Source organism: Aythya ferina (assembly GCF_964211825.1).
Source record: "Aythya ferina genome assembly, chromosome: 7".
Classification (NCBI taxonomy): domain Eukaryota; kingdom Metazoa; phylum Chordata; class Aves; order Anseriformes; family Anatidae; genus Aythya; species Aythya ferina.
Window position 1 is genome coordinate 9,700,933 of NC_140302.1, and position 27,360 is coordinate 9,728,292.

General features: G+C 40.3%; 1 protein-coding gene across 1 annotated transcript; it reads right to left on the minus strand.

Annotated features, from left to right (window-relative positions):
• Positions 1–193: 193 nt before the first annotated feature.
• Positions 194–27,144, minus strand: GLUD1 (glutamate dehydrogenase 1). The gene is made up of 13 exons (XM_084525298.1): positions 26,667–27,144; positions 16,797–16,877; positions 16,032–16,087; positions 15,092–15,155; positions 13,788–13,882; positions 9,201–9,380; positions 7,419–7,556; positions 6,700–6,837; positions 6,508–6,588; positions 5,576–5,699; positions 4,493–4,584; positions 2,147–2,209; positions 194–1,577 (listed from the first exon to the last, which is right to left on the minus strand). The coding sequence occupies exons 1-13, from the start codon at positions 27,073–27,075 to the stop codon at positions 1,458–1,460; spliced, it is 1,641 nt and encodes a 546-aa protein (XP_084381424.1). The 5' UTR covers positions 27,076–27,144; the 3' UTR covers positions 194–1,457.
• Positions 27,145–27,360: the final 216 nt, after the last annotated feature.

Here is a 27,360-nt window from a genome sequence, read left to right on the forward strand (position 1 = left end):
TATAACTTCAGCCATCTTGTTGACTGGCAAGTTTGATATATAGAGATCTATATTAGTGAGCCCCTTTCGATAACTAAAAGACAGTCTCTTACCAGTAGCCAGGTAGGGAATATACAAATGTGTTGTGACAATTCAGTTTGAAAAAACCTGAAGGCTATTTCATGAAATAGAAGACAGTAATACACCAACATAGTAGGTTTGGAAAGGTCAACTTTTTTTTTAATAACTGCTCTTCTCTCCATGTTATGTCATGCAGTTACAAAGTAGATAGAAAAAAGCATGAGTTTCTGGGAGGGACTAGTTGTCCTTCTTAAAAAAAACATTCATTACATAAATAACATCTGGCACTTCAAGGGGACTCCACTGGACAAAAGCCTTGAACTTTAAGAACTGTGCTTGATACAATATTGTGTTGAGGTCCATTTTGTCATATTCAAATATGGTCAAAACAAAACTTTTGAGATCTTCTGATGACCCAAAAGAAAAAAGGCTATGTGTTAAGACAGTGGATCAAATTTATAGCAGCATTTTAGCTCCTCTGTAGTTTGGCCAATAACTTCTGGGTTCAATTTCACTGTAGTTGTTCACTGAGGCAGCATCTAATTTTCAACAAGCCTCTGAAACGAAAAGACTGAAAAAAGAATGCTAAAAACCTAGGTATGATTGCTTACCAAAATTCAAACTATCCCTTTAAAAAAAAAAAAAAAAAAGAAAACCTGTAGTCAGAATAATTACATAGAAGCTTGATTTTAAAAATGTAACTAGAGTTGCTTGATAGTTTCAGCTTATAAAAATATTAGTTTGTCGACTCTACATATACTTCATGGTGATGGTCAAGCTAACTTGAACAAGCAATAAAATGCAGTCCTATAACAGCAGCACAGTAAAGAAAAAACATTGCTTAAAGAGAACCAGGCCCGAAGCTTTACTACAAATAAAAATTAGACTCCTATCAAAGTTAATCCCTGCTAGAGGCCCATTCTTCCTCTGACAATGCAATAGCATTGATCATACAAGGCCTTATTGAAAGTGCCAAAGCCAAAATTACATCATTAAACAAAAGTGCATGAAGTAATAATGAGCTAAGTGCTCATCTAGTACAGTATCTGATCTGAAGTTTGAGAAGTGGCTCAGGTGGCAAGACCACTCGTTCACACACAAAATGTACCATTTTGCTTTGTAGGTGAAATACCCAGAATGGCCCCCACAAGTGCAGATGAACTGTTATCTTCAGATACGTGCCTGTATACAAGTTCCTAATCCATGGGTTTTTATTGTAAAAAAAAAAAAAAAAAAAGACTAGTTTGGACTGAAACTAATTGAGAATAGAATCCACTATAATGTCAGAAGAAAATAAATTTTTGTGGTTACATGTAAACTTGTGATAAGCTTTTCCAAGAAGAGGGTACATTTACGGCAAGAGGGATGGGATACAACAAGAAGCAGTGATGGCCTGCTTATGTAAAGGTCAGGCCAGCCTCATTGTACACTTTGAAGACTTTCTCAATCGCATTGACATAGGCAGCTGTTCTCAGGTCCAGACCCAAGTTGTACTTCATGGCAGTCCGCATGATTTGCTGAAACAGGAAAACTTACATGAGATTGTTGCAAGTTTTTCTATAGGAACTGTGTGAGATTTTGCTCATAGGATAGAAGTAGTATTTGAAGAACTCCTATACCGGTATCAGGGCTCATATTCTTTAAGGATCATGTCTAGAATCTCTCAATTAATCTCTGAGATCTAAAAGGGAACCAAATCTTTCACAGATTTCTGTTGCTTTTTATCAGGTCTTGGATCCATGTGTACTCAGATACAGGAAGCAACCAAGTTTCACATAGTGGGGCAAAAACTAATTAAAAGTACTGCATAAAGAGAGAAATCTAAAACTGCCGATGGCAAAGTAAAGCACTCTAAAGTATTTCTCAGGTACAAGAAGACAATTAATATGTTTCCAGTCACTATAGCTTCTTCCAGAAAATACCTCCTGATATATGTTAGTCTGTCTTCCGTGCCTAGTGAAACTTGGCCACCCTTGCACAGAACATGTATTTCAGAATCAGTGACATCCACTACCACCAACTGTGTGTATGTCGCTAAGCCACGTTAAGTTCTTCCTGTAAGTATGGTTATTAAAGCAACACTTACCCGAGCAGAACGCTCCATTGTATAAGCCAGCCCAGAGTGGACAATGTCCTTCTCAGATGCACCCTGCAACAACACAGAATGAAATTAGGATTTAATCTAACGAATAGAAAGGTATTAGTCATATACTGAAACAATGGATAGGAGTCCCATAATTACTTGAAGCTTGCTCTCATTTTCTTCTAATGACTAGTGTAAGACAAACTGAATTGCCTACACTGTGTTACTTAAGTGCTAATTACAGTCAATTCAATCCTAAAACCTTAGATGTAAATCACTGAAGTCTAGCTTCTAGATGCGTGATGCTAGCATTTCTAGGGATGTTGTAACTACTGCTTTCAGCCTTCCAAACACACGGTAAATGTTAAACAAAAAAAGCTCTCAGAAGTCAATAATCTGTAGAAGTTATTTGTAATTATTCTGAAGACAGGTTTTAGGAAGGGTGTGAATCCCCAATTCATATATGCCGTGTCAGCCCTGTGCAACTCCAGAACCACTTGGTTCCCATTAGAATTTAAATACACTGAACAATAAATAATTGAAGATAGCCTGAATTGGGATGACTGAGCATCATCTTCCATGGTCCATCATCCTGACTGTTGTCACTTACTAATGATGGGGGACTTGGATTCATGAAGTACATGCTTGCCTTCAAATACCAATTTGGTCTAGGTGAACAAATTCCTATACCGGTTTCTTGGGCTTCTCTTGAAGAGATCACAGCAATCACTAAGCCACTGAACCTATTTAACATACTAATCATTCACTCTAATGTTTTTGAAAATGCTAGCACCCTACTGGATCAGGCTAAAGATCTAGTTCTATCATCTGACAGCAGACCAAGTTTACATGTGCTTCCCCTGATTTCTGTCATTTACTGATATTTTTTTTCCCTAGTTATTTGTCTTATCTACTGAACTTGTGTTTAAAAAACAAAATCAAACAAACAAAAAACACCCCCCAAAAAACAAACTGGCCTGTACACCCCTCAGCAAGGTATTCCACAACTTAACTGCCTGTTGTGCTAAGAATCATTCCTTCATCCTGAATCTCCCTCCACTGGTTTTGTTTAACAGCACCTTATTTTTGTTCGCTCTTCCTTTCCAGTGATGGCTATTTTTATCCATCCATTTTCACACCTTTCATTTTACAGATTAATCTCCATTCCCAGACTATTTCAGGCTAATAGGGCCTAGGTTAGATTGTTGTTCCATGTATGAGGTGCTTTTGTATCTTTGATTATGTTTTTCTGACCTCTTTCCCCATTAGAGTGTTTTAAGATAGAGAACAAACATGCATGCATGATTGAGAAGGCAGACATGCTCTGGATTTATATTGTGGTGTCATCATAGTAAGTCTTATTCTTTTCCTTTCAGAACAGTCCCTAACACTGGATTTGCTTTTTGATTGCTATGGATTTCTAAACTTGTGTTGTCATTACCTGCAGATCTTCCTTCTGACTGCAAACGCATTCAAATGAGCTTACAACCTATCATTTTGTATAAAAATTTTCCCACTGTATGTTATTACCCATTAGATAACACTGAATTTCACCTTGGCTTTTATTTTTTTGCCCATTAATCCAAGTCTTAGAGGAACACTCTACAATTTTCAATCAGCTCTTGTCTATTACTTTGGAGTTACAGAAACAGCATATGAAGCTGTCTGGGATCTTACTGAAAGCTGTTTGGATATCCAGGCAACCTCTACCAACAAGATTTCTGAAACAAATTCTGGTAGTGTTTGAAGCAGAATTTCCCACTACAAAAGCTTGATAATGTCTTTGATGCCTGGCTATCAAAGATTAAAAAACATCAAAAGCATCCAAATTTCTAGTGTTACTGCACAAAAAGAGGCTGTATTTGATACTTTTATAATAGGAGATTGGTGTAAGCACTGCTCAGTAACAACTACAAACCCATAGTGTTATCAGTATTATTCTTATCTTAAATCTAAAACACAGTACCATGCCTCAGCACCTAGCTACAATGAAGAAAATTAACTATATTGCAGCCAAAACTAGGACAGCATTTTAAATACCAATCTGACACTACAAAGCAGTTACAAATACAAAATGGGTCTGTACTAAAACTGCAGCTTTTCAACAATAGTGGAGATATATTGCAAGGCCTTATGAAAAAGAAAATCAAAATAGCTTACGTCCTGTATTCCTTAGTTCAGATCACTTGCTTCCTTTAATTGTTTGGCCATCTAGCTAACTATGCACTAATGCCTTGGGGCAAAAGCCTCTGTGATAGCTAGAAAGGTGAAATTTTGATTACTGTTAGTTAGCTGTATCCTGGTATTATAACTATAAAAACAAAAGGCACACCCACAGCATCTACTTACTGATATCCTATCCTGAAATTCTGCTGTAGGCACAACTGGTATAGTTCCACCATGTTTCCCAAATTTTCTCTCCAAGCTTTCCTGGACAGACACTAGAAGGGAAGAAAGCAGAGGAAATGTAATGGACAAGAAAAGGACAACTGCTAACAAAATTAGCTGTCCCCAAGATTACTAGCATTCCCTGGCATGAAATGCAGATTGTAGCGGCTAGGGTGACAGAAGGGTCATCTTAATTTTGTTTCCTGTCAAACAGGGAAGATGTTGTTTCCAATTTTTATATAGAGGGGAATTCCTCCAGTATTAGTAGTAAAATTCTTATAGGACTATTTCATGTGGCAAGCAACTGGGCTTTACTTCTCCCACCTCACTAAATTCATAAAGCTGACAAAAGCAATCAATATCAACATTCATAACTTGACCGGTAGCCTTAGACCGAATATTTCTTGAATTTGAAGCAATCAATTATCCCCTATCAGTAAAAAGAAGTGTAGTTTTAGCATTTTTTTTTTCCTTAGGACATCAGAAATGCTCTAATATTTTTAATCGATTGTTTCATCTTAATTATTGAAATATAACTAATAAGGTCTCATAAACCAACAGAGTATTTCAGAAAAGAACATTAACGGTAAGAAAGGGATTTCAGCTGGAATTACCAGAATCCTCAACCACTTCAGAAACACCTTGATGGGTGTCACTTACAAGAAAAGGCTGTATTTAAAAATACTCAGATGTCAACTTACTCAAACTTTGAATATTCTTCAAATACCACGTGTACAGGTGAAAGACATTTGTTAAGTAATAAATAATAGACCTAAGTTCATAAAGTGACTTCAGTACTTTCACAAAACTGAGCAAAGCCATCACTTCATGAATTACAAGATAACTGAAGTAAGCATTTATCCTCATTTGAGTTGTAATTCGGTTACCCTATCAAATCTTTTCTTCTCTTCAGCATGCAGCAATAATAGACTTACGGGAAACTAAGGTGAATTTAAAATAGGCTCTATACTCATTTCTCCCACATTTGGTGTTTACTAGTTCAATCTATCAATTAGGGAGTAAAAGCAGAAGGGTAGCACTTACTGAGCAAGTGGTAGTTTGAATCCCTTTCATATTTAAAAGTCAGGCGTCCATAGCTGACATGGTTCAAGTTTTTCAGCCACTCAAAATAGGATACTGTTACCCCACCTGCATTCAGGTAAAGATCCTGCAAAGAAATAGTACGTGTCTTGAAGTGTTACCATGTGATAGACAACACTGTTGTATTATGGAAAAGAAAGCAGTATTATCTACAAATTTAAACCACAATACAGAAGACAATCCAGATAGCATTTCTATATATGATATAATATTTATCTTCTTCTGGCATCTACCGATTACTTCTACTGATTTAAAAGAGAACTTGACTTTAGAAGATCTGAAGTTCAGGTGTGCTTGACTATTTTATTTTAGCACAATTTTCTAATAAAGAAAATAAGGGCATTCTTGGTCTATGTCAATGAGTTAGAAGATCAGCTACTCTTTCTAGCTCTTCTCTCTGGATCAGGACATCCTTTCTCTGGGAAAAGGTATTGTTACACCTTTAGATCTTCAAAATAATCTCTATGTGCAAACACTTACTCTATACGATCTGCAATAAACAATTCTGTTGGAGCACCGCTTGTAGGCCCTGAGGTCTACAAACTGCCTTCATTCTTAGTTTAGTAGGCTAAGTAACCAAATATCAGTTAATAGTTCAACAGGCAAAACTACAGATTTAAGAAGTAACTGAATTTGCTCTCTTCTGAATATGTAGCCTTTGTGTACTAGCTATATCTTTGGGCATTTACAGTTGCAGTTGAGATCTCTGAGTAATTACTACCAATCTTGAGCAACACTAATACCCATTTCCAAGATACCAGTTGTTAAATGCTACTCTGAGAGAATGAATAAAAATTTTCAATAAACAATGTCTTGCTGTAGTTTACAGAAATACTACCCTGTAATGAAAATCAAAGGTCATAATAGAATCTTACAGGAATAACCATGATATTCCTCTCCAAGAAAATTTTGTCAGCTTCAGGAGTTGTAGGCCCATTGGCACCCTCAGCAATAATCTGAAAAAAAGAAATTAAGAGAAATATGTTTCTGTTCATACTAATCATTGAATGCCAGTATTTAAACTGGCCTTTTCTACTTCTTATTTGTATTTGAGCTCTCCAACTTACTTTTGCTTTGACCTTGTGAGCATTGGCCTTAGTCAACTGCTTTTCGCTGGCAGCAGGGATGAGAATGTCACAGTCTGTTTCCAGAATACTGCCCTCAAGTATCTGTGCTTTTGGGAAGCCCATGATTGTCCCATGTTGCTGTTGGAAGGAAACAAACCAGAGGGATTTTAGTGTGTACTCATTTCACTCCCAATTCCTTCTTCTAACTTTTCAAACAAGAAAAAGAGAGAGAAAGGAGAAGCATCAGTAAAAAACATCTGACAGAAGCAGAAAGAGTGCACTTCTAAGTGTCCATGTGCCTGATTCTCAAGACAGCAATCTTTCAGAAACCTCCCTGCCCTGTTTTCCTGAGACATGCCTCATAGTTTAGTCATAAGAAAGGCAAAATAATCACGAACTCCAGTTCTGAAACCAAAATAATTAACCCACATGCATGCAATCCCTTGCCATTTCTTTGAGTCGGGTCAAAGGGTAAAAAATGTACATTATAAACCAAACAGACAGCTAAAGCCAAAAAATCAGTTAGCATTAATCACCTACATTCATATCGGGGATGAGGAGAAAGTCAGAAGAATCAATGTTCCTGCACCATTTTTTAAAGTACTAACTGCAGCATGATTTAACTATTACATATAGAACCTGTCTGTAGTCACGCTGTGTGCTTGCAGAGCTGGCAAAAAATGAAACCATTTCTGCTAATCACTAGCTAAATTTCTTACCAATTTGTAATCTTCTAGTTCCTTTGGGTCAATCCCATCAGGATTCCAGATAGAACCATTAAATTCTCCAACAGCAACACATTTTGCTCCAAACCGATGCAAGTATCTCATAGAATGCAAGCCCACGTTACCAAATCCCTGCATGTGAAAAGAGAAAGGGAAAAGTAGTTAACCTTTCAGCTAAAATGATGATTGTTGCTAGGGCTTATATAGCTTTAAATAGCTCTCTGTTGGTATGTCCTAGCATTAAATGATGCGTATGGGAAAGATGGAAAACATCTACATGTGTTACTGGCCTGAACAGTATTGTAGAAATTATACGTCGTAGCTGGCAACACAGTTTTGCTAAGTTTTTTGTACTGGAAAGACAAGTGCCAACATTACTATGAAAATAAAAAAGGATGTTTATCCACAGAGGAACATTACCAATACGTATTCTGTAACTGCTATGGTCTTAAAGGGATTCATGGATTTTTCTATAATGACTCTGAGTTTTGACTAACATATGCAAGCTAACAAATATAAAACAATGCAAGTTGTCACGTTAAAACATATGAATTAGTAGGAAGGCGTGTTGTTTCTAATAAATTTCTGAAACTGTCCAATTCAAAACTAAGTTTAGATAACCTTGTATTTCATTAGCATTTCCTGCATCCCTCCCAGTAAAAAAACAAACAAACCCACTAGTTCTAAGCCATTATTCGACCTTCTGGAAGCAAAGGCCAAAGACCAAAAGGTTACACAATCCATGTAAAAATCTGTAGAAAGATTCCACACTGGTAAAAAGTTGAATATGAAATTCCAGTAAAATATACTTCATTTATGTTTATGATTTTTATATATACATTAGAAGAAAACTTTGATGCAGTTCATCACGCACTAGGTCTGGTTGTAATGCTGTGTCCTCGTTTTCCCAGATGAATTTTCAGTTATTTTTTTGGCCAAGGTTTCAGTCTGAGTTATGTTTAAGTGCCTGTCAGTCAGCCCTCTGCCAAGCGTGAGCATGCTTAAGTGCAGGGAGAGCGCGTCCTGCTGCATCAGTGCAGGGCAGAGATGTTTGTCTGAGTCCACTGGTTAACTAGAGGACAACTTGGAGGTTACTGTATTTCAAGAACCACTGCGTTGGTACTAAAGACAACTCAAAGCAATCCCTTAAATCCTCAATTTAACTTTCTTTTCTGAGCTGGTGAATAGAATGAGTTATTTCTTTGAAATTTTAAGAATTACATGTGTTACTGCATACCGAATCCTTTAAAAATTCAACTACATAAATTAGAGACTTGGGAAGTTTTATGGACATCAACACCAGGAGGTACATTCAACCCTACAATTTTAGGATGAGGTGTTGGATTCTGCTTTTCCAACTACTTATTCCTTAGTGGAACAAGAACATCATTCTCTTCCTAATTTTTTAATTCAAAAAGGGTGTAAAAACTTCTGTGTAGGCAGAATCAGTGTCATACCTCACTGAAAAGTGTGCAATGCCTTAGTTTATGGAACCCCTGTAATCTATTTCACTTTGCTCTTTGCAGTCTGTGTTTATAACGCCTGGAAATTTGGCATTGTACCCATAGAGTGCAATTGAAAGTTCAGTTTCTATAAAACAGTCCAAAATAAAGGGCACCTATGTTGCTTGAAAAGCATTTCTAAACTTAAGGAGTAAAGGTTAACTTGGAAGTCATAAAACCCTAACAGAGTTTATTGCTACAGCCCTTTTTCAAAGTAGCTCTCCTTGAACTTTCTTTACCACTTTTTCCATGCAGTTGAAGGAAAAAAAGTTACCTGAACAGCAAATGTTTTATCCCCAAATCCCGGAGTCATTCCTAATATACTCATATACGATGCCTCATTGATGAAATTTTCAATCCCGTGGAAGAGACCACGACCGGTTGCAGATATACGCCCGTGTATCCCACCCTGGCTGATGGGTTTGCCAGTTACACATGCATGTGCGTTAATATCCTGTAAAACAGGGAAGGACTTGTGAGTTATGGGAGTCATCAAAGAACAGCTGGAACAGGAAATTTTGTATGCTTCAGGGACAGGACAACAGGTATTGTGGGAGTTGGTACATGATACAGTTCACATACATTTAGTTTGTAAAGTCAGTTTCCTTCCTGAGCTTGTATGGCCAGCATCTCAGAAGCACTCTTGCAGATGTCAGAAAAGCTACCTAATGCAATGCTGGGTATGTGCTGCAACTTTTCTGTCGCATTAAAGTGTTTGTTAACTTGAATCTGCAGCTAATTACAGTGACATCTTCAGTGCACAGTTAGCACAGAGCAGACCTTTGGTAAATCAAAGAGCTCTGAGGGATGTGTTTCTCAATATTTGCTCCTATTCCAGCCGTATACTTTCCATCATTACTCTTGACATTTCAGTCTTTCAAAGGGCTTAGACACACCCTTTGGCTGGTCACAGCTAAAGCTGTTTCATCATCTATAAACATTGTTTAGTGTTCCTTAATAACAAAATCAGTTTTTTAGAAGCTACAACACAGGCCTAATACCTTCCTGTTGTTAGAATACATGGATATTTGATCTCAGAGGAAAATCTACAGCATAAGGGTCACACAGGAGAAGTCAGATAACCATTTACTGCTTTTATTTCAGAAAAGCAGTATATGCATTGACTGCTTGTATTCAGAAACGCAGTATATACAGTCAAGACTACTGCTTTATGTATACTAGACAGCTACCCAAGAAAAAATAGACTATGTAAAATCAGACTAACTTTTCAGCTGAAATTAGTAATTTGAAAAAACTTCTCCCAGACTAGACGCTGCTCAGGCCTCGCTCTTCTGTCACCACCAGTTCCCACGTTCCCACACCCTCGGAGCACAGTCAGACAGTGCCTTGGCACCCGATGCAAGGGAAAGAGTGGGGATGAAAGGGAATCCACTGAAATGGGTCTGCCAGCAGCCGGATGGGTTTCTGTTCCACCAGCAGCATAGTCACTGGGAGGCTCCCTCCTCTCCATTACTTGTGCCAAATCTTTGCATGCCAGTGGTCTGAGTGCAAGATGCTTGGTGAGAGGAAGGAAAGGAACGCACAAAAATAAGTAGAGGCGAAATGGTAGGAGACAGCCAGAGCCATAATGGAAAGTAGAGCTACTTATTGTTTGAAAATAAGAGTGAGGTACACATAATCTCTAACTGCCCCTCTTTAAAAGCAATAAAAGGAATGGTAGGCTTGACACGCAGTTCCTAATTCCCAAAACATAGCTGCGTTTCTCTGACTAAGCTGTATGTATGCTCCCTCTGGTGGCATATCAAACACAAGATCCGTGGTGGTGGTTTGCTAGGAACAACTTGGGTGCGGTGTTCCGAGTATTACCATGTTTTTATTCTGTTCTTAGGACCGAACACACATTTTTAGCCTTTGTGCATTCACGGAGGAGAAAGTATTCTTTATAAATCATAGAATCACATGATAAAGACTAGAAGAAATATAGCTTTCTATCACATACAATACTGTATTTATGAAAGTCCCTTCAAATGTCATGTCAAACTGACTAGTAAGACAGGAAGTACAGAAGAGGGGCGAGGATGAATTTAATCCAAAACTGTAGCCATATTCTGTTCAGCAACCCAGTAACTCAGGATGGATTTTCTGGAACAGTTAACATGGTAGTTATTAAAGACTTGCATGGTTTGACAAGAAAACAGAGCATGAGCTGAGGGCAGGTCCCAGTTTTCTTAAAGTCACATAACACAAACCACATCTGATGTTGGAGTCCTGAAAACTTTGCTTTTATGTTGATTAAAAAAAAAAAAAGCGTATCTCAGGACAAAAGAAAGACCATGGTTTTTAATAAGGAGCTGGTAAAATGGCTTATGGCTATCATAAAAGAGTTCTGCGTTAGTCTTTGAACTTCGCTGGTGAAGTTCAGCCACTCTGAACTTCTGCTTGTTTCTTAACCCTTTTCCATGTTGCAGTAATGCTCTGCTTGTTTCTCCAGCTTTGAGCCTTTGTATGGTAGGTTTCAAGCAGACTTTCCCAATCTGTTCATCTCTTATTTGACTTTTCCTTTCCACATCAAGTTCTCTAAACACATCTGTGTGCAACCACACTGATTCATTGGGTCTGTAGATTTTTCAGATAGCTCCCTCTCACCAAAGAGTTATGTTTCCACCCAAGAGAACGTAGTCCCGTGCATAGCTTCTCCCTTTGCTCTCAGTTATGGTTAGCTTCTGTCCTTTTTTTTCCTCTTAGCTTGCTTTTCCCTCCTTACTCCATATATATCGTGTAGTTCCTTAGTCACCTTCACTTTTGTTCTTTGTGTCTCAGCCAGATACTTACCTGAAATATACTCCTCTACAGACTATTTCTGACAGATTATTCCACTGTTTTGCAGCCATGCCAGAGGTCTCACCTTCCTTCTCTACACTTGCTCGTTTTCCACAATAGCTTACAAGTCCCACTATGCTGCTGTTCTTTCATGCAGTCAACAAAATTAAGTAACCGTGATTTAATTTTTCCTTATTATTTCAATTCTAATTCACTTTTCTGAAAAAAAAAATATCTAAATCCTCTCACTTGTTTTTGTTCAACATTAAGACACTGCCATGCAGGGAGAAGCTAGGAACAAAAGAAGTTGTAGCATAATTGGGATGTGATTTTATCTTCACAGTAAAGACAAACTACATCTTCAGTAGTTGCTTTCTTCAGTGACATATACATGTGTAGGATTACATAAGCTGAGATGACAAGGTGGAAAGTATAAGAAATTCAGCCATTTAAACATCTTCTCCTGGATGAACATTTAGTTTTCAACCACATTTAAAATGAATACACAACTGTATGTGAACTGCCTATTTAGAAATACAGCAAAAATTTAACCACGATGTGTGCTGCAAGCCTTCCGTGTCACTTTTAATACAGCAACACTATTGAATCACAGTGAAATATGCAGTTTAGTGCAAGGAGTTAAATATTAAAACTTAGAGTGCCTTGAGGCAGTAGTTTTCTCAAGTGTTGCAATGTTAAGTTGTGGCTGGGGAGCAAGTTGCTGCTTTGCACCTTTACGTCTTTCTGAAGTTATATTTTTGGCTTTTTATCAGGCTTACAGTTTTAAATAAGATTTATATATGTGAATAACAAAAGGGAGGTAGATGTCTCTGACTAATTTCCCTGACAGTTCTGTGCACGTGCCATTTAACTTGAGTAATCAACAAGCTAACAGCCTATTCCTCAATCATTCACACACACACACACCCTGCAACATACTTCAGATTGTATTTCAGACCTAGAATAAAGCATGCCATCCCCTCCTCCTCTCATTTAAGGCAACTGACAGCACAAGACTAATATTCTGCCAAGAGACTGCTCTCTCAGGAGAGGCAGACTCATCTGGTACAGGTATGCCACACAGAAATACGTGTCTGGGGGCTCTAATGCCTTGTTACTGGGAGTATACGCCCTGCTGTACTTCTGAGAAACTTTCGAAAGTAACTGCGGAATGTGAAAAGAAAGCATCTTAACAATTCAGAAGGACCTGGGTTAGGCAACCAAGCAATAGCTTAGCATATTTACACCCTACAATGAAACTATGGTAAGATTCTTAGGAAAGTATGACCTGCTGAAGTAGCAAAAAATGTCTGAAAGGCAAGCTAGAAGGATTAGATAGCATGACAGTAGTGTTAAGTTGTCCAAAATACATTTTTCTTCTGTTCAATCTGTCAGAAGTATATAATGTAAGTATTTGCTTGGTCAACAGTCATGGTGTTGGTACAGTCAACGCAGGTACAAATAACCTACTAAGCAATATAAGGACAAAGGTTGATTAATGGGCTATAATTAAAAATTAATTTTCGCAGACTTAAAAACATTTTTTTTTCTGTGTTATACCAGTAAGTGAGAACTTACATGGTCTTGAGTGCACAAAATCAAAGCATTTATTTAATGAAACTTGAAATTCAATAGCCTGAAAGTGAGAGATGTCAGTACTTTAAGATTATACCAACTATTATTAAATGATCATCTAGCAAACACAAAACTGTAATTATAGTACTAATGAAAAAACAGGGCAAAATGGTAGAAAAAGAAAAAAAAATCTTAGCCTCAGACTTTTAAAAAAGGTACAATCCTTTTGCTGCATGGTTGCTATCAGTATGGGACCGGACAAACTTAATTTAAGCAAATATAAAAAAGATTAACCTCTAGGTTGTTTTTTCTTTAACTGTACCCTAAAAACTCATATCAATTGTTACAGTTGTTAAGAATGTATCTAGATCCACATAATCAAATACAATTACGTGATAAAGCAGCATAGTAATAAATTTCTAGATAAAAGGACTTTTATAAGGCAAAGATAAAAGGCAAAGATTGAAAAAGCTTTTCTACTTCCAAGCCTCTGCTCAAAACTTACATAGTGTCCTATTGTACTGGCATAGGTGTCAGCAATCCAGGACATCTCCCTTTCCCCTGTGCTCATGTCAGGAGCAGGCACATCAACTCCAGGACCTGTTGGCAACAGCAAAAATATCATGTTAGATCCCTAAAAGGGGATCTAACATGAACAGTTATCTTCAAACATGACTCCCTTGGGAACCAAGCAGGGCTTGGCAGAGGGGAACTGTTTTCATGTTTAATCCTCAGTTCATTATTCAAGGAATTGCTTCTTCTGGGTTCAGTTCAGTTTTAAACGTTACACCATAACACTGTCAAAACCTCCAACTTTTCACACATGGCATTCAGTAAACTGAAAGTCAGTTTGTCAGGGAGACAGAGTAAGATAATGCATGAAAACCATAATTTTACTTCTTCAATGATCACTGCTGCAGCACGAAGGGCAATATCTAGATATGACTTCTATATACCATGCCATATATTTTTAATTAGAATTTCTGTATTGTTTCTGGCTGAGTATTTTTTTTGTTTAAAAATTTAAGATAGGCTCTCTCTAACCATTGCACTGTAGCACATACTTGATTTTACCCCTCCTTTCAAGAAAGAGTTTCATCTTCACAAACTAAGCCTTTGAAATAACTGGCACACATCTGTTGCAATAAAAGCAAATTCCGTTTTTCTACATAACTAAATAGAGCATTTACCCAACCTATATGAGATCAGAGGACCTTGATCAGCATGATCTTAAATCCAATTCTGACTCTACGAATTTGTTTTCTAAGTATTTAGAAAAGTCCTTTAAAAAGGACATAGCACCAGCCACAGGTTCTGTTATGACAGGCACCTATAGTTCTTGCCTATGCTTCCCTTGCAGCCTATGGTTGCCATGGGTGAAGCCAGCAACTTTCTCTGGGGTGGATCTTCCTTCCTGTTTCCTCAGATACCTGCCAAAAGCCTCAACTGAGGCTACAGGAAACAGTTGCAGTGAGCAGCTTGATATTAGAGATTAAAATTGCAACAGACTTGGTCACAACTTTATAATCTGTCTCTAAGAAAAACATGATTCATTTTGGATCCTACAAGCTCAACTCTTGTGGCTTTTCGCAGCACAACAGCCCACAGAAAAAGGTTAAGATATAGTTCCTTTTATGAGGTACTAAGAAGCAATGACTCAGTTTGCAGCTTCTTGCTGAAACTATTACACCCAAATTATTTACGGTTCTCAAATGCAATTCTTTTAAGGACAGTATCTAGTTGATGCTGCCAATGTACAATAGATCAGACAAATTTTAGCAGTAAAATTTATGTACGTAAGCAACATACCAATGAAACCCTTTTTTGCCAGCTCCATGGTAAACCTTCTTGTGATTTTTTCCAATTCATTGTCCTATAAAGAAAATGCCATAAATATTACAAGAAATCATTAGTGTTTAGGAATACTTGCTAAAACTTACACCCAAGTAGAAGACGACGCCCTTTTCTTTTAGAAGAAAGGACGATTCATATGTTTATGTAGTTGATGTGCCATTTCCTAACAGCCCCTTGGTATATAGACAGCACAAGGAAATGTTCGACTTTCTTTCTGTACATTCTGATCCGTGACAAGTCAGGAGTGCAATGCAGTAAGAACCACCTGTGCAGACATTTCCAGTACACAAATCTGATATCCTATGTGAGAGATTTATACCCAGCGACAGCAGTAGCCAGCCTGTGGGTTACGTAATCAACACAGTTGAGTTACTTTGCACAAATCCTTACAGAGTGTTGAGTTCAGAATATCTGGTACGTATTCTATCTAGTATTCCCTTCTGTACAAGTTATTTTAATTGGGGAAGGAAGGAAATTCTGCAGTAAGCTTTTTATAAGCCAAGTTAGTTGTTATTTGCACTGGAACACTGCATTAAAAGGTTTAATGGAGCATAAAACTATGTCAAAAATAAACTAAAACATTAGCTTTCCGCTTGGAACAATTAAAGTTAAGCCTTTAGTAACAATGTCAACTTAAAAATATTCAAGATCTGAATTATTTGTAGTCTTTTGAATTCCAAGATAACTAAGTTAAAGGATTCAACCTTTGAAACACGTTTTAATTGTTTTGTTTTTTTTTTTACCTATTGCATGCACAAGCTAAATTCCACCTCTACAGAAGCAGAAGTGGGAAGAAGTTTCAATAGGTCAGTAACACCCTTAGAAGAACTTTTTAAACTGGCTGGCTTCAGCACTACAGTTAACAGGGTATTTGTCTATGATTAATTAAGCTTACTGTGTAGTTCTTGGGATTGATCTTGACACCAGCCTTTGCCCCACCAAATGGCACATCTACAAGAATGCAAAGGAAAATAATTTTACTTTTTCAACGATACAGGCAGAATACATCAATAATATGTGTGAGTAAATAGCTTTTATCTTTGATTTTTGCACTGAATTTGCTTTTTTTGCTGCATTTAGGTCTTCACAGTGTAAGCTATAACCCAATCTAGGTACTTCTACTAAAATGATATATCTTTCAGGGGCAGCTTGAAAATGGCCTCTGAAATGCAAAAGTTTATGATTTAAACTTGCTACACTTCCAGCTTTTGTACTTAGCACCTGTAGAAGCAGCAAGTTCTACAGCATATATTTTACCATTTTATTTCAGAAAATTGTTTTACAAGTCCTAAGTGAAGTGGCTCTATAATCAAGAAAGTATTTTGTTTTCCATCAATTGATGTGTAGGTTCTGTCTAACCAGTCCTACAGTTTAGCAGCCTGTACTTCATTATGTCTGTAAAGGAAATTTATCCCTCCTCTCTCTCCACACTTCCAGCCTGAATCCTTCACAGGCTCTATCTGCTCCCTTAAAATTAGCCCCCTCTTAATCAAAGTTTGTCACACATTTGAGTTAAGGGAGCAGTACTTTTATAGGGGAATAACTAGCGGAGTTTGAACTTTCCAATACTTAATTTTATCCTTAAGATGCTTTTCTGTATAATACTTCAGTACTGATAGCAATTAAAGATCGTATCCTTACTTGAAAAACCATCACTTACCAACAACAGCACATTTATATGTCATTAGAGATGCTAAGGCTTTCACTTCATCCACGCTGACATCCAAACTATAACGAATACCTACAGAAGACACAAGAGATAAAAAAGAATTCACTGAACAACTTCACAGGCATTTACATATTGGGAAGGTTAATTCTAGACCAGGATGCAATTCATCAACTTTCTTGCTTTAGGACTTTGAGAACAGTCACCCATTTTTCTACTTAAATATCTATTCTTTATCAAGAATTCAAGACTCAAGCAATTCTGTATGAAGTAGTTTAAAAGCAGCAACCAACCTTGGAGCAAAAGTGAATGTTCCTTCAGAGGAAGACAAGCCGATAGGTAACTCAGAGCAGTTTTTAGGAGGCTTATAATACTCATCAGCAACCTGTAAGATCTTTAGCTTTGAACTTCATTCATTGTTTAGACAAGATGAACCATGTTTCTGACCGTAACTTACCTGTGCATGTTAAAATCAACATCTCCTTACTAGAGTAACGCAAGCTGCTGTTAAGTTATGAGCCTTGCAACATATTGGCTGCGGTCCAACAAAACTATATGCTGCTTCAGGGCTCTGACTGCTAGTCACTGCCACGTAACAGAGAGCTGTAAGCCACTCCTTTAATTCAACTTTGCTTTAAACATTTTGATGGAATAACTCTACCCCAGAAGCTCGTGTGTGAGCAGGCCACCTGCCCTATACCATGTGGAAGCCAGCCCACACCTTCATCTGCTCTTAGTCACCAGCAGAACTGCAACCATGTGCTGGCAAATGGTCCAGCTGCAGATTGAAATCGTTGTGGTCTGATAGCAGCTAGGTTGCAAAATGGGCGATCACTGCCTTCAAGGCAGCTCAGCACTCAGCAGACAATGATTACACAGGGGTAGAGATCTGTCACCTGCCGGACTCTTACACGTCTTCTAAAACTGGGTTAGAGCTGCCCAATAAACAGAGTGGATTAAATGCTAAAATTCATGTATGCTGGAGGTAGCTGCAGAACAGAAAATATTTGTTACCAAACTGACAGCACACATGAGCCTAAACAGGAAGTTTAAAATCAATGTCATGCCCAAAGTGATGGGTCAACAGCAGAAAAGAAAAACACACTCTACAGCTGTACTTGCTTGTACCCAAGCTTCTCCTGCACCATAAAATAGAGCCCTGATGGATTTATTATTTCCCCCCTCTACTTCCCAAATCCTTGGCCGTAGGTTGTGCCAAGTGGCACGGTGGATTGTAGCAGGCACAGAGTGTCCTTTGGATGCTAGGATATGGCACCGCGAATTTCCTATTATGTAAAGAGAAGACCATATTCAGGCCCTCAGGACTGAAAAAAGGCCAGCATACATTACCCAAACTAAAGCACTGTGCCACTCTGAAAGCCAGTCCTGAATGCTCTGGAAACCATCCCAGTTTCAGACAACTGAGTGCTGCTCAAATAAAGCTGAGGGCCCAGCTCTGCTTTCTTATGTGATTTCAATCAGCAAAAGAAAGGACCATGCCTCCATGGAACAGAATTTAAATTGTGTGTGTACATGGGGGAAGGGTGGCCTCCAAAGGTGAATTCACTGGTTTCTGACTTAGGTAGCTTAAAGGTGGTAACAGCTGGGCTTTCAAGAACCTTCTTGCAGGAAGTAATGTGTGAAATCTACATGCTACCTATTAAAGCCCAACCCAACAGTAAGTTACAACATATGCTTTTACAGGTCTTACTGATCTTTCAGAGAAGCAGTTAGCTTTTTGTTGAGCCTTGAGCAAGAGCAAACACCACTGGTGGCACTGACCGTCCTGCCTGGGACCAGCGGTCCCTCTTGGCTGAGCAGGTACGCTCAGAACAGGGCTCCTCTGAAGGCCTTGCTCGAGCCAGCCAGCTCCAAAGCCCCGTCTATGCTGAGAAGAAATGAACTCTGCCCCTCCAACCCCATCTGAACTAGGTCACTGTGTATTGATTCAACCCATATATTTATTCAGACTTCAGCAAGTTGTGTACACAAAGTGGTTTTGCCAAAACTATGACAGAACTACTCCTGCAGGCACACAAAATGTTGTTCATGGATATACAGAAAGCACTAGGGGGGTGAAATAGTTTAGGATAGTTGTTCTGTATATCAACAGGGAAACAAAATACAAAAGGAGAGAGCAGTCTGTTTGCACCTCATATGGAAGACAGGGCATGAAAAGGTGAACAAGCAGCAGGTTAACCAGACGCGTGCAAAACAGCTCCATCTCCTTGTATTATAGTCACAGGTTGCTATAAACTTTCTTGTAATAAACTTTCAAACCAAATGAACTGGGGAAAAAGACCCAACACTATCAGAAGTATCAAAATGCCTTCAGCTGAGGCACATCCTTGTCACCCAAATACGCACACCAGAATAGGGACAGCTTTTAGACTTGAGGCTGAAATTATACTTTTCTGGGCAACTTTGCATTTTTAAGCAACTTTGCTTCTTTCATAGTCTTTTAACCAGTTTTAATTGAAATGGCTTGTTGGGTAGCTCATCCTAAGTAGGTGATGAGACAATTCAGAGTCATATTGACTTTGCTAGGCACTTTACTCCAGTTTATCCAGTAAAACATTTATTACAATGTCAGATGCAGTTCTGGGTGTGGATTTCAGGTTCCCTGAGAGGTGACAGGAAGTTCCTGCCTCCTGTGGCACGGATGGATAGCATTTAAGATGTGCTAACAGTTTGTTCCTTTTCACTGCTCAGCTAGTTACTGTTTTCCAGGAACCGTAATCCTTCCACAGGAGGCCCACCTCTGACAGGGAAGTTATTTGTGCTGTGCTGCTAGGACTGATGAGAACCAGGCATCTGAGAATGCTGCACATTCCAGCAGCGAGAGGATGCACACAGATAAAAGACTTAATTTCTGTTCTATTTGGACATGAGTGAAATTTAGTTTGACAGCTTCCTAATTTGGCAGGAGGAGAGCATTGCCATGCATTAGTATGGCTCTTTTGGCAGTGTTACTCTGCATTCAATAACCCGATTCTAAAAATGGACCACAGATAAAGTGCTGCTTTATTCGTTGTTTTGTTTGATTCTGAATATATAAGCAATTAAAGCCACCGCTGCAGCTGCACAGCAGTATAGTTTTTTAAACCCTGGCAAGTTCCATATAGTGAAGTCTCTGGAAACCTATAACTTTTACAGCCAGCTAGCTAGACAAAATAGTTTGAAGAAAGCTTCAAGTTACAGCGTGACTCACTGCTATGGAAAATACTTTTCACTGAAAAACATACAGATTCTTGTTCTGCTTGAGAATTCTTTTTCCTTGCCACACCCCACGAAGTTAAACAGCATGTGAAGCTGGAGTTTGTTTTTCTAAGCAGAAGACAGTCAGTCTAGCTGAAGAATTATTTTCATCTTAGTGTTGTTCATTACTGGTCTGTATATAGTTTGGGCTTTGCTACCACACTGCACTGTCGTGGCTTTTAAAGCTTCCATTTTACAACCTCAATTTGGGAGCTAAACTTTACCCAGTTAACTCCTGCACTGAGCCCAAAGCTTGTTTTGCTCAAAGTAAAATTTGCTTATGATCTAAGCTTAGATTCTTAGCTGTTACAGACTAGTTTTCCCTTTTGCAAAAGGAGATAGCAAAGCACTTGAGGCACAGCATTTTTGAAATACACGTCAAAGCAGCAATTAGCAGCGTGACTGTATTTTGGGTTCTGTGCTCACACAGTGAGTTACCATGCTAATCAGCTGGTTTCTATTAAGCATTGTACTAACATGCACGTAGCGGGGCTCTGGATTTAAAAACAAAAACTGGCTAGGTTTAATGTTGTGCAGATGCCAGTATGTTTGTCATGCTGCCTCAGAAAAGCAGCACACAGAACCACCGACTGCTGGAGGATGATTGCTAGCTACCTCCATGTGATACCACACGCTTGAAATAAGTTAGTGTCCTTATGGCCCCATCCTGTAGTGAAGCGATGACAAACAGTGCCTACCTACGCTAAGAAGGAGCCCAGGCCAGGCCCCAAAACCAAACCGTTACCACAGCAACACGGAGGCAAAACACAGTGAGCCATGGCCTCTCATGTCTCCCGGGCCTCAGAGGGAAACTTCCCCACACCACCCAGCAAACGCCAGGCAGACCTCTAACAAAGCCAGATGAGTAATTCGGTGCTGGAAAATAAGAACATCGTATAATAATCGGCAACAAGAATTACTCATTCCTAAATTCAATTCACTGACTGCCAAGGGAGGAGATAAAACTATTTGTTTCTTCACATACAGCGTAAGTCAGCTACAACCTGGGACACAAAAGAGGCTCCCCTAGGGACAGGTCCCACCATCCTGACAACCAGGTTTCTCCCTGCAGTGACCAAGTGACCACTAAGGTACCAAGCCAGATAAAACACTTCACACCCTGCTGCTTCTTGTGCGCCTTCAGTAAGCTGCTGTGATTTGAAATGTATCTGTAAACATACATGTATGGTTTGTCCAGTTCATGAAGAGGACACTGGAAACAGTTTGTGGGGCATTAGTGAGGTCTTGCACTTTTAAATGTGAACGCGGCAAGTTTTGTATACTGCCAGGGAGGCACGTAGTACCTGACCCTACAATACAGCTAGGAGGTAGGGTCTCACCTACAGAACTACCTTAACACTAACTAAAGGACAAGGATGTTCATTCAGCTGCACTCAGCACAATGTAGTGCTAAGGACTGATACAAAGGGATACGGCAACACTGCTTCCATGCAGATATTAATACCATGTGCATGGGTGTGCGCAGAGGGCAGAAATAACAGTTTGGTCATGGCTAGTTCAAATGCCATTGGAGCCACAAAACAATAACCCACCACAGCACAGACATGAAAGAGGCGAACTTTTATGCTGTGCCTGAGAGTTTATTCCCTAACAAGATGGAGCTGATGCAATGCATGCAAATCAGATGCAAAAAACACCTGCTCAGATGACCCAGAGAACACGAGGGAGACAATCAGGCAAGAGGTTCCCTCCTCGCTCCCCCAGCACGTGTTTATCCAGAAAGCCCAATGCTGAGAGGTATGATCTCTCTATAAATAGACAAGGAGCCAACAGTAGCAAGGGAAAACAACTATTTAAGATCAAGGACAAAGCTGGCTACTGCACAAACAGTATGAGCTGATTACATGAGAAAGCTGAGGCTGAAACAGTTCGTAGCCAGAAGAGAATGGCATACATACCCTCCTGCAAGAGGATCAGAGGCAAAAACCCAAACTGATACAACTCGTTGAGAATTGCAGCTATAAAAAGACAGCAATAGCATAGGCCACCCATTTCTTATCCTTTTTTTTTTTTTTTTCATTTTATTTATATATCCAGTATTAAAGGTTTGGTAAGCTACAATAAGAAAACAGAAACCTGTGAAAATGAGGTGTTCATGTAAGCTTTAGCTATAATGGTGAAAGTGTTATCACAGGCTAATTACCATTTTTTTTTCTGTTCAGCTCTCAGATTCCTTCAAAGTTAGATCAGCTTCCATGGTTTATTTCAGGTTGTTGATGGTCTAGGTTACCCTTCTGTTGGTTATATGGCCCCTAAGATAAATTTCCATATATTGCCTTCTAAGCCCCTGAGTCAAAGACATGACCCTCAGAACTTCAGTGCATTGCTTGAAAAAAAGAAAAAAAAAGCCATAATAACAATCCAAGATAAAAACAGCCTTGTGGAAGTGAAGGTACCTTACATTTTCAATCCTTAAACAAAGTTAAGAGGTAAAAAACCCACCTCCAAAGGGGACCCAACAGAGAATAAACTATGTCACAGTAGCCAAGCCAACACAAGGGGCTGTGCTGCTCTGTTGCAAACAAGGTTAGCATCATGTATGCATGCTGTTTTAAACAAGGTCATGTGCACAACTGCAGCTATTTGGTGACTGGACACTGTGATTAGCATCAGCCATAGATCTCTGCAACTGGAAAACTGTGGCAAGGGTAAGATGAATAAATGTCACCTTGTACAGTAAGAAGCTCATTAACATGTACTTAGGTCAAGGGACAAGGAAAAATTCTGATAGGCAGAACAGCCAAAACCAGAAAATTGGAAAGTTTTGTCATACTGAAAAAAGCTCCTTCCATTAACCAGCTGAAAACCACAAAGAAAATCAGATCTGTTCACCTCCAGCTCAACCGAGGAAATGAAATGTTATCTGTATTTTAATACCAATAGTAAACATGATTTTTGAAGTAACATATGTTACTTCAGTAGTAACATATGTTACTTCAGTAGTTTTTCAAAATCCCTATTAAAATTTAAGTCAGACTAAATCTGCTCTGGAACGAAAGATGATTTTTGGTCTCTGTGAACTGAGCAAGCAGTTGAAACTCTGTTAGGGCAATCTGGGTGAGCGTAAACAACAGGTTAGCCTGTTTGCCAATTCTGATTGATTTGGGTTCATTGACAACAGACCTACTGGGCAGTCAGTTAACATGGGAAGGCTTTAAAAAGTTTTAAAACCATTTAATAGCTTTAGCCCTGCAGTAAGTGCTGCCTAGCAAACATGGAATCAGTTCCATACTACTGAGCAGGTAGGAACTCAATGAGCTTATTCGTATTTGCACAATGGTTATTTTCACTAATCTAGTCTCTCACATGGACCTATGAATGGAAACAGTTGTCAGCAGCTGCATGAGAAAGCAGCTTAACCAGTTTTATACCTTTCACAGAACCCAATAAAATTATTTACAAAGACCCATTATTTTAAATAGGAACTGCATGGGTACTTTTCAACAGAGTCATCTGTATTCAGCCATCTCATTTCCTGTACCCTGTTTGGTTTGTTTTAGTTCAGGCAGCTGTCACTGCAATGAACAAGAGCAGCTGTGGTTTCCTGTTAGTGCTGGCCACTAGCACGCAAGTCACCACACAAGCAAGGGAAAGAATAATCTGACCCGCAGCATTACTTCAGTTACCACTGAGCATCAGCCCAGTCTCAAATACTCAGCTTGGACCATAAGTAACTGGAGTTCCACCATGCAAGAAAACTGTTCATGTCCAACTTCTCAAAGGGGTGAGGAGGCATCTAATTAGTTTCCTGTCCTGCAAAGAGCTAAATTGCACAAAACAGTCTTTAAAACCTGGATTTGTGTGCTGCAAGATCTACTACTTTAGTGGGTGTATTCAGGACCATCCTGTAAAGATACCTACAGCACAGAAGAGAAGCACACCAAAAGAAAAAGAACCACCGCCTTCTTGAGTTGCAAAAGTTTGCAGTCTTGAAAACAGAATTAAGGATTATTTTCTCTAAAAATGAAATACGTAAGTGCCAGAAGAAATGTTATTTCCAGGTTCCCTCGGTGATGTGAAAGAGACATTTAAGTTATAATCTAAAAACAAAGCACATTTCAGTACATAGCGCTCATTTTTCCTGAAAAGCATTTCTCTGGACCCATTGAAGATTCACATGCACTACTGTGTAGCAACAACTGTGTCTGACACAAATTGACTTGTGTTTCTGTACCCACTTGGTGGGAGAGGAGGGTAGGATAAGTAAGCCATGAAATAAAATCCTATTTATGTTAGCTGTGTATCAGAATGTTAGATCTGGGGCATTAAGAGTATCATACCTATACAGAAATAAGTCAACTTTCCCATCAAATTACAGAAGGTTTGCTATGCAAAAATTTATGCTTGATCTTGAATTTGCCTTCATCCAGCCCAGCCCATGTGGTCTGCTATTCCATGTCTGTATCAGGCCATGGTCTTCCACTCATGACCCTTATTTTCAAAACATGCCTCTTCTGGCGCTTGCTCTGCTTACTGAGTTCTATCTACTTGCAGGCAACAAAAGTGACTGCAGATAAGAAGGTACAGAAGGACCAGTAGTCAAGGAATGAATGGCTCAATTTCAACCGGCAGGTATAATTTGCATGCAGTTGTGTGTTTTAAACTTGCTTTAGAAAGATCAACTTTCCAGATTGGGGCTGGACTACTAGGCAGGGATTGAGGTTTTACCCTAGGGGAGAATGAGCAGGCAAAAAAATTGAGGATGACATCGGTAGCTGCAGGAGACAGATTAACTGCTATGATTAAGCTGACACTTTGTAGAAAAAGTAAGACACTGCATAAACTGAAGAATTATTAAAATATTTATGTCGTTTGTTTCCCCAAGTAATCAAGCTGTCTCCAGGTTTAGAGCATTTCAATCAAAAATTTATTCGATTTACAGTACAAATTCTTGGTTAATTCATGGTTAAATCTGTAAATTATCTCACACAAAAAGGTATGAAGATGTAACATACAGTCACTTATGAAGTATTTTGGTATGGACATATCTAGAAATAAGAAGCAATTGAAGTAGGACAATCTTTAAAAGACTAAACACAACCCATTGCTTTTTTGCATCCCATACATGAATCTTAGAGTGCTCTTTCATCTTCTAAGCTGCATACAGAAGAATGTATTTCACATTCTTCAACCAGCACCTCTTATTCTTCACCTTATTAATAAAAAGCATACCATGTACATTTTCTGTAAACGCACTTCAAGATGCAAAGCCAAATTCGATCACAATTGATAGAACATGTAAGGCTCAAGGAACACACAGGAGATGAGAGTTTAAAGTACAATGCTCCTTAAAAGAGTGACAGAGATGACAAAGCACACCTACTTGTTAGCAATTACCTAGCAGTAACTGAAGGCTCTTAGTACATGTCCATAAAAGCATTTGATAAAAATAAGATTTCCTGTACCAAACTTGGTTTTTCAGGCAGCACAAAGCCGAAGTTCACAAGTCTGCATCTGAAGAGACGTAGGAGCTGTGTTCCTCCTACTGCTCTGAAAGCCTTCCAGATGCCAACTCACCCCCTTCTTTTAAAAGGTGACCTTCTGTCCCTTGCTGTTTCTTGCTGGTGTGAATTACTTGCATCATACTCTGGACTCCACAGCATGTAGGACACTTACTTCAGCAAGTTTTTCCATTTCATACTACGATAAGAGTTTGAGTTGCATTTCCCTGGGCTTAGGATTTTTTTCCCCTGGGGAATCTATTAAGATCCTAGTTTAAAAGTCGTTTAAACAAAAGCTTAAGTTCTTGGTGCATTCCAGAAGGATGCAGAAATATCTTTAGCAGCCTTCTCTCTGCAGTTTAGGAAGAAATGTTCCAGTTCCCCCCACCTTTTTTACAGCAGGTCGCAAGCAGTCTATCTACACATGTATCTCACATCCCATTTAAATTTACTACAAAGCCAGACCTGTCATCTGATAGGGAGCAGATTCCTAGAGAGCATTAGAAGGTGAAATCCATTTACGATCATGGTACTGAATAGAGTGGAAAGGAAATATCATTTGCAATTCCTTCCCTAAGCCCCTGGAGGGGAGTGGCATAGGAAGAAAAGCACAAACTGCTGAGAGCGGGTGTTTTCCTCAGCTGTCATTTCCAACTGCCTTGACATTTTCTGTGTGAGACTACATTTCATTAGCCACGTCATTTACTTTTTACATTCTAATTTCAGACCCCAAGTACGGACACCTATAGAGCCAAGGAGCAAACCCCAGAACGCGTCAGCTTGAGGAAGCTGCCTTGGACCGGCCTGGCAGGCAGAGCCCTGCCCTTCTGTACGCGCTGCAGTGCTTGCTGCCGCGTCAGAGCGGCGGGGCGTAAGAAACGCTCCTTCACCAAGGGTTTGTTTCCACCGAGGGTTTAGAAACGCAGGGATCGGGACAGAAGGCACCCGAGCCCCCCGAGCCGCGCCCTGCTGTTACTGCGGGAGGGCGCTGCGTGCCCGCGGTGTCAGGGCGCTGAGCTGCGCCCTGCGCTGGGGCTAGGCCAGCAGCGGCCGCAGGCAGGCCGGGGGAGCGAGCCGCTGGGGAAGCTGGGGTTGGGGGCAGCGCTGCCCGGGGGCCGCCCCGCCCGCCCCGCCCGCGTCTCACCTCCCTTGCAGGGGGTGCGGTGCTGGCTGTGCTGCGCCCGGTAGCCCTCGATCACCTCCCACTCGCCGTTGTCGCGCTTGATGGGGAAGGAGACGCTGAGCACGTGGTTGCAGGGCTTGATGATGCGCAGGATGCCGCGGACTCGGTGCCGCCGCTCCTCCATGCTCTCGCGGGTGCGCAGCCCCTCCACCAGCTTGTCCTCCACGATGCTGGCGCCGCGGTCGAAGAAGCCCTCCACCATCTTGAAGAAGTTGGGGTCGTCCTCCTGCCGCGGGGACGCCGCCTCGCAGTAGCGGCGCCGCGGGCAGCGGCCGCGGCCCCACGCCGCCACCACCACGGCGCCGGCCGGCTCCGAGCCGGTGGCGGCGGCGAGGCGCGAGGCCAGCTGCTCGCCCAGGCAGCGGTACATGGCGGCGGCCGGACGGTGACGGGACTGCCCCGGGAGGCGGGGGGCGCCGCCGCCGCCGCCGCCTTTAAACGGCCGCGGGGAGGGAGGAGGGAGGGGAGGGGGCGCGGGGGGGGCCGGGGCACCGCCAGCCCCGCACTGCGCCTGCGCACCCCGCCCCGCCCCCGGCGCCATTGGCGGAGGGGCCGAACGGGGCGCGGCGCGCGGGAGCCTGGCGGCGGGAGGGGCGGGGGGGGGGGGGTGGAGGCTCGTGCTGTAAGCATGCGCGGGGCGGGAGGGGCGCGGCCC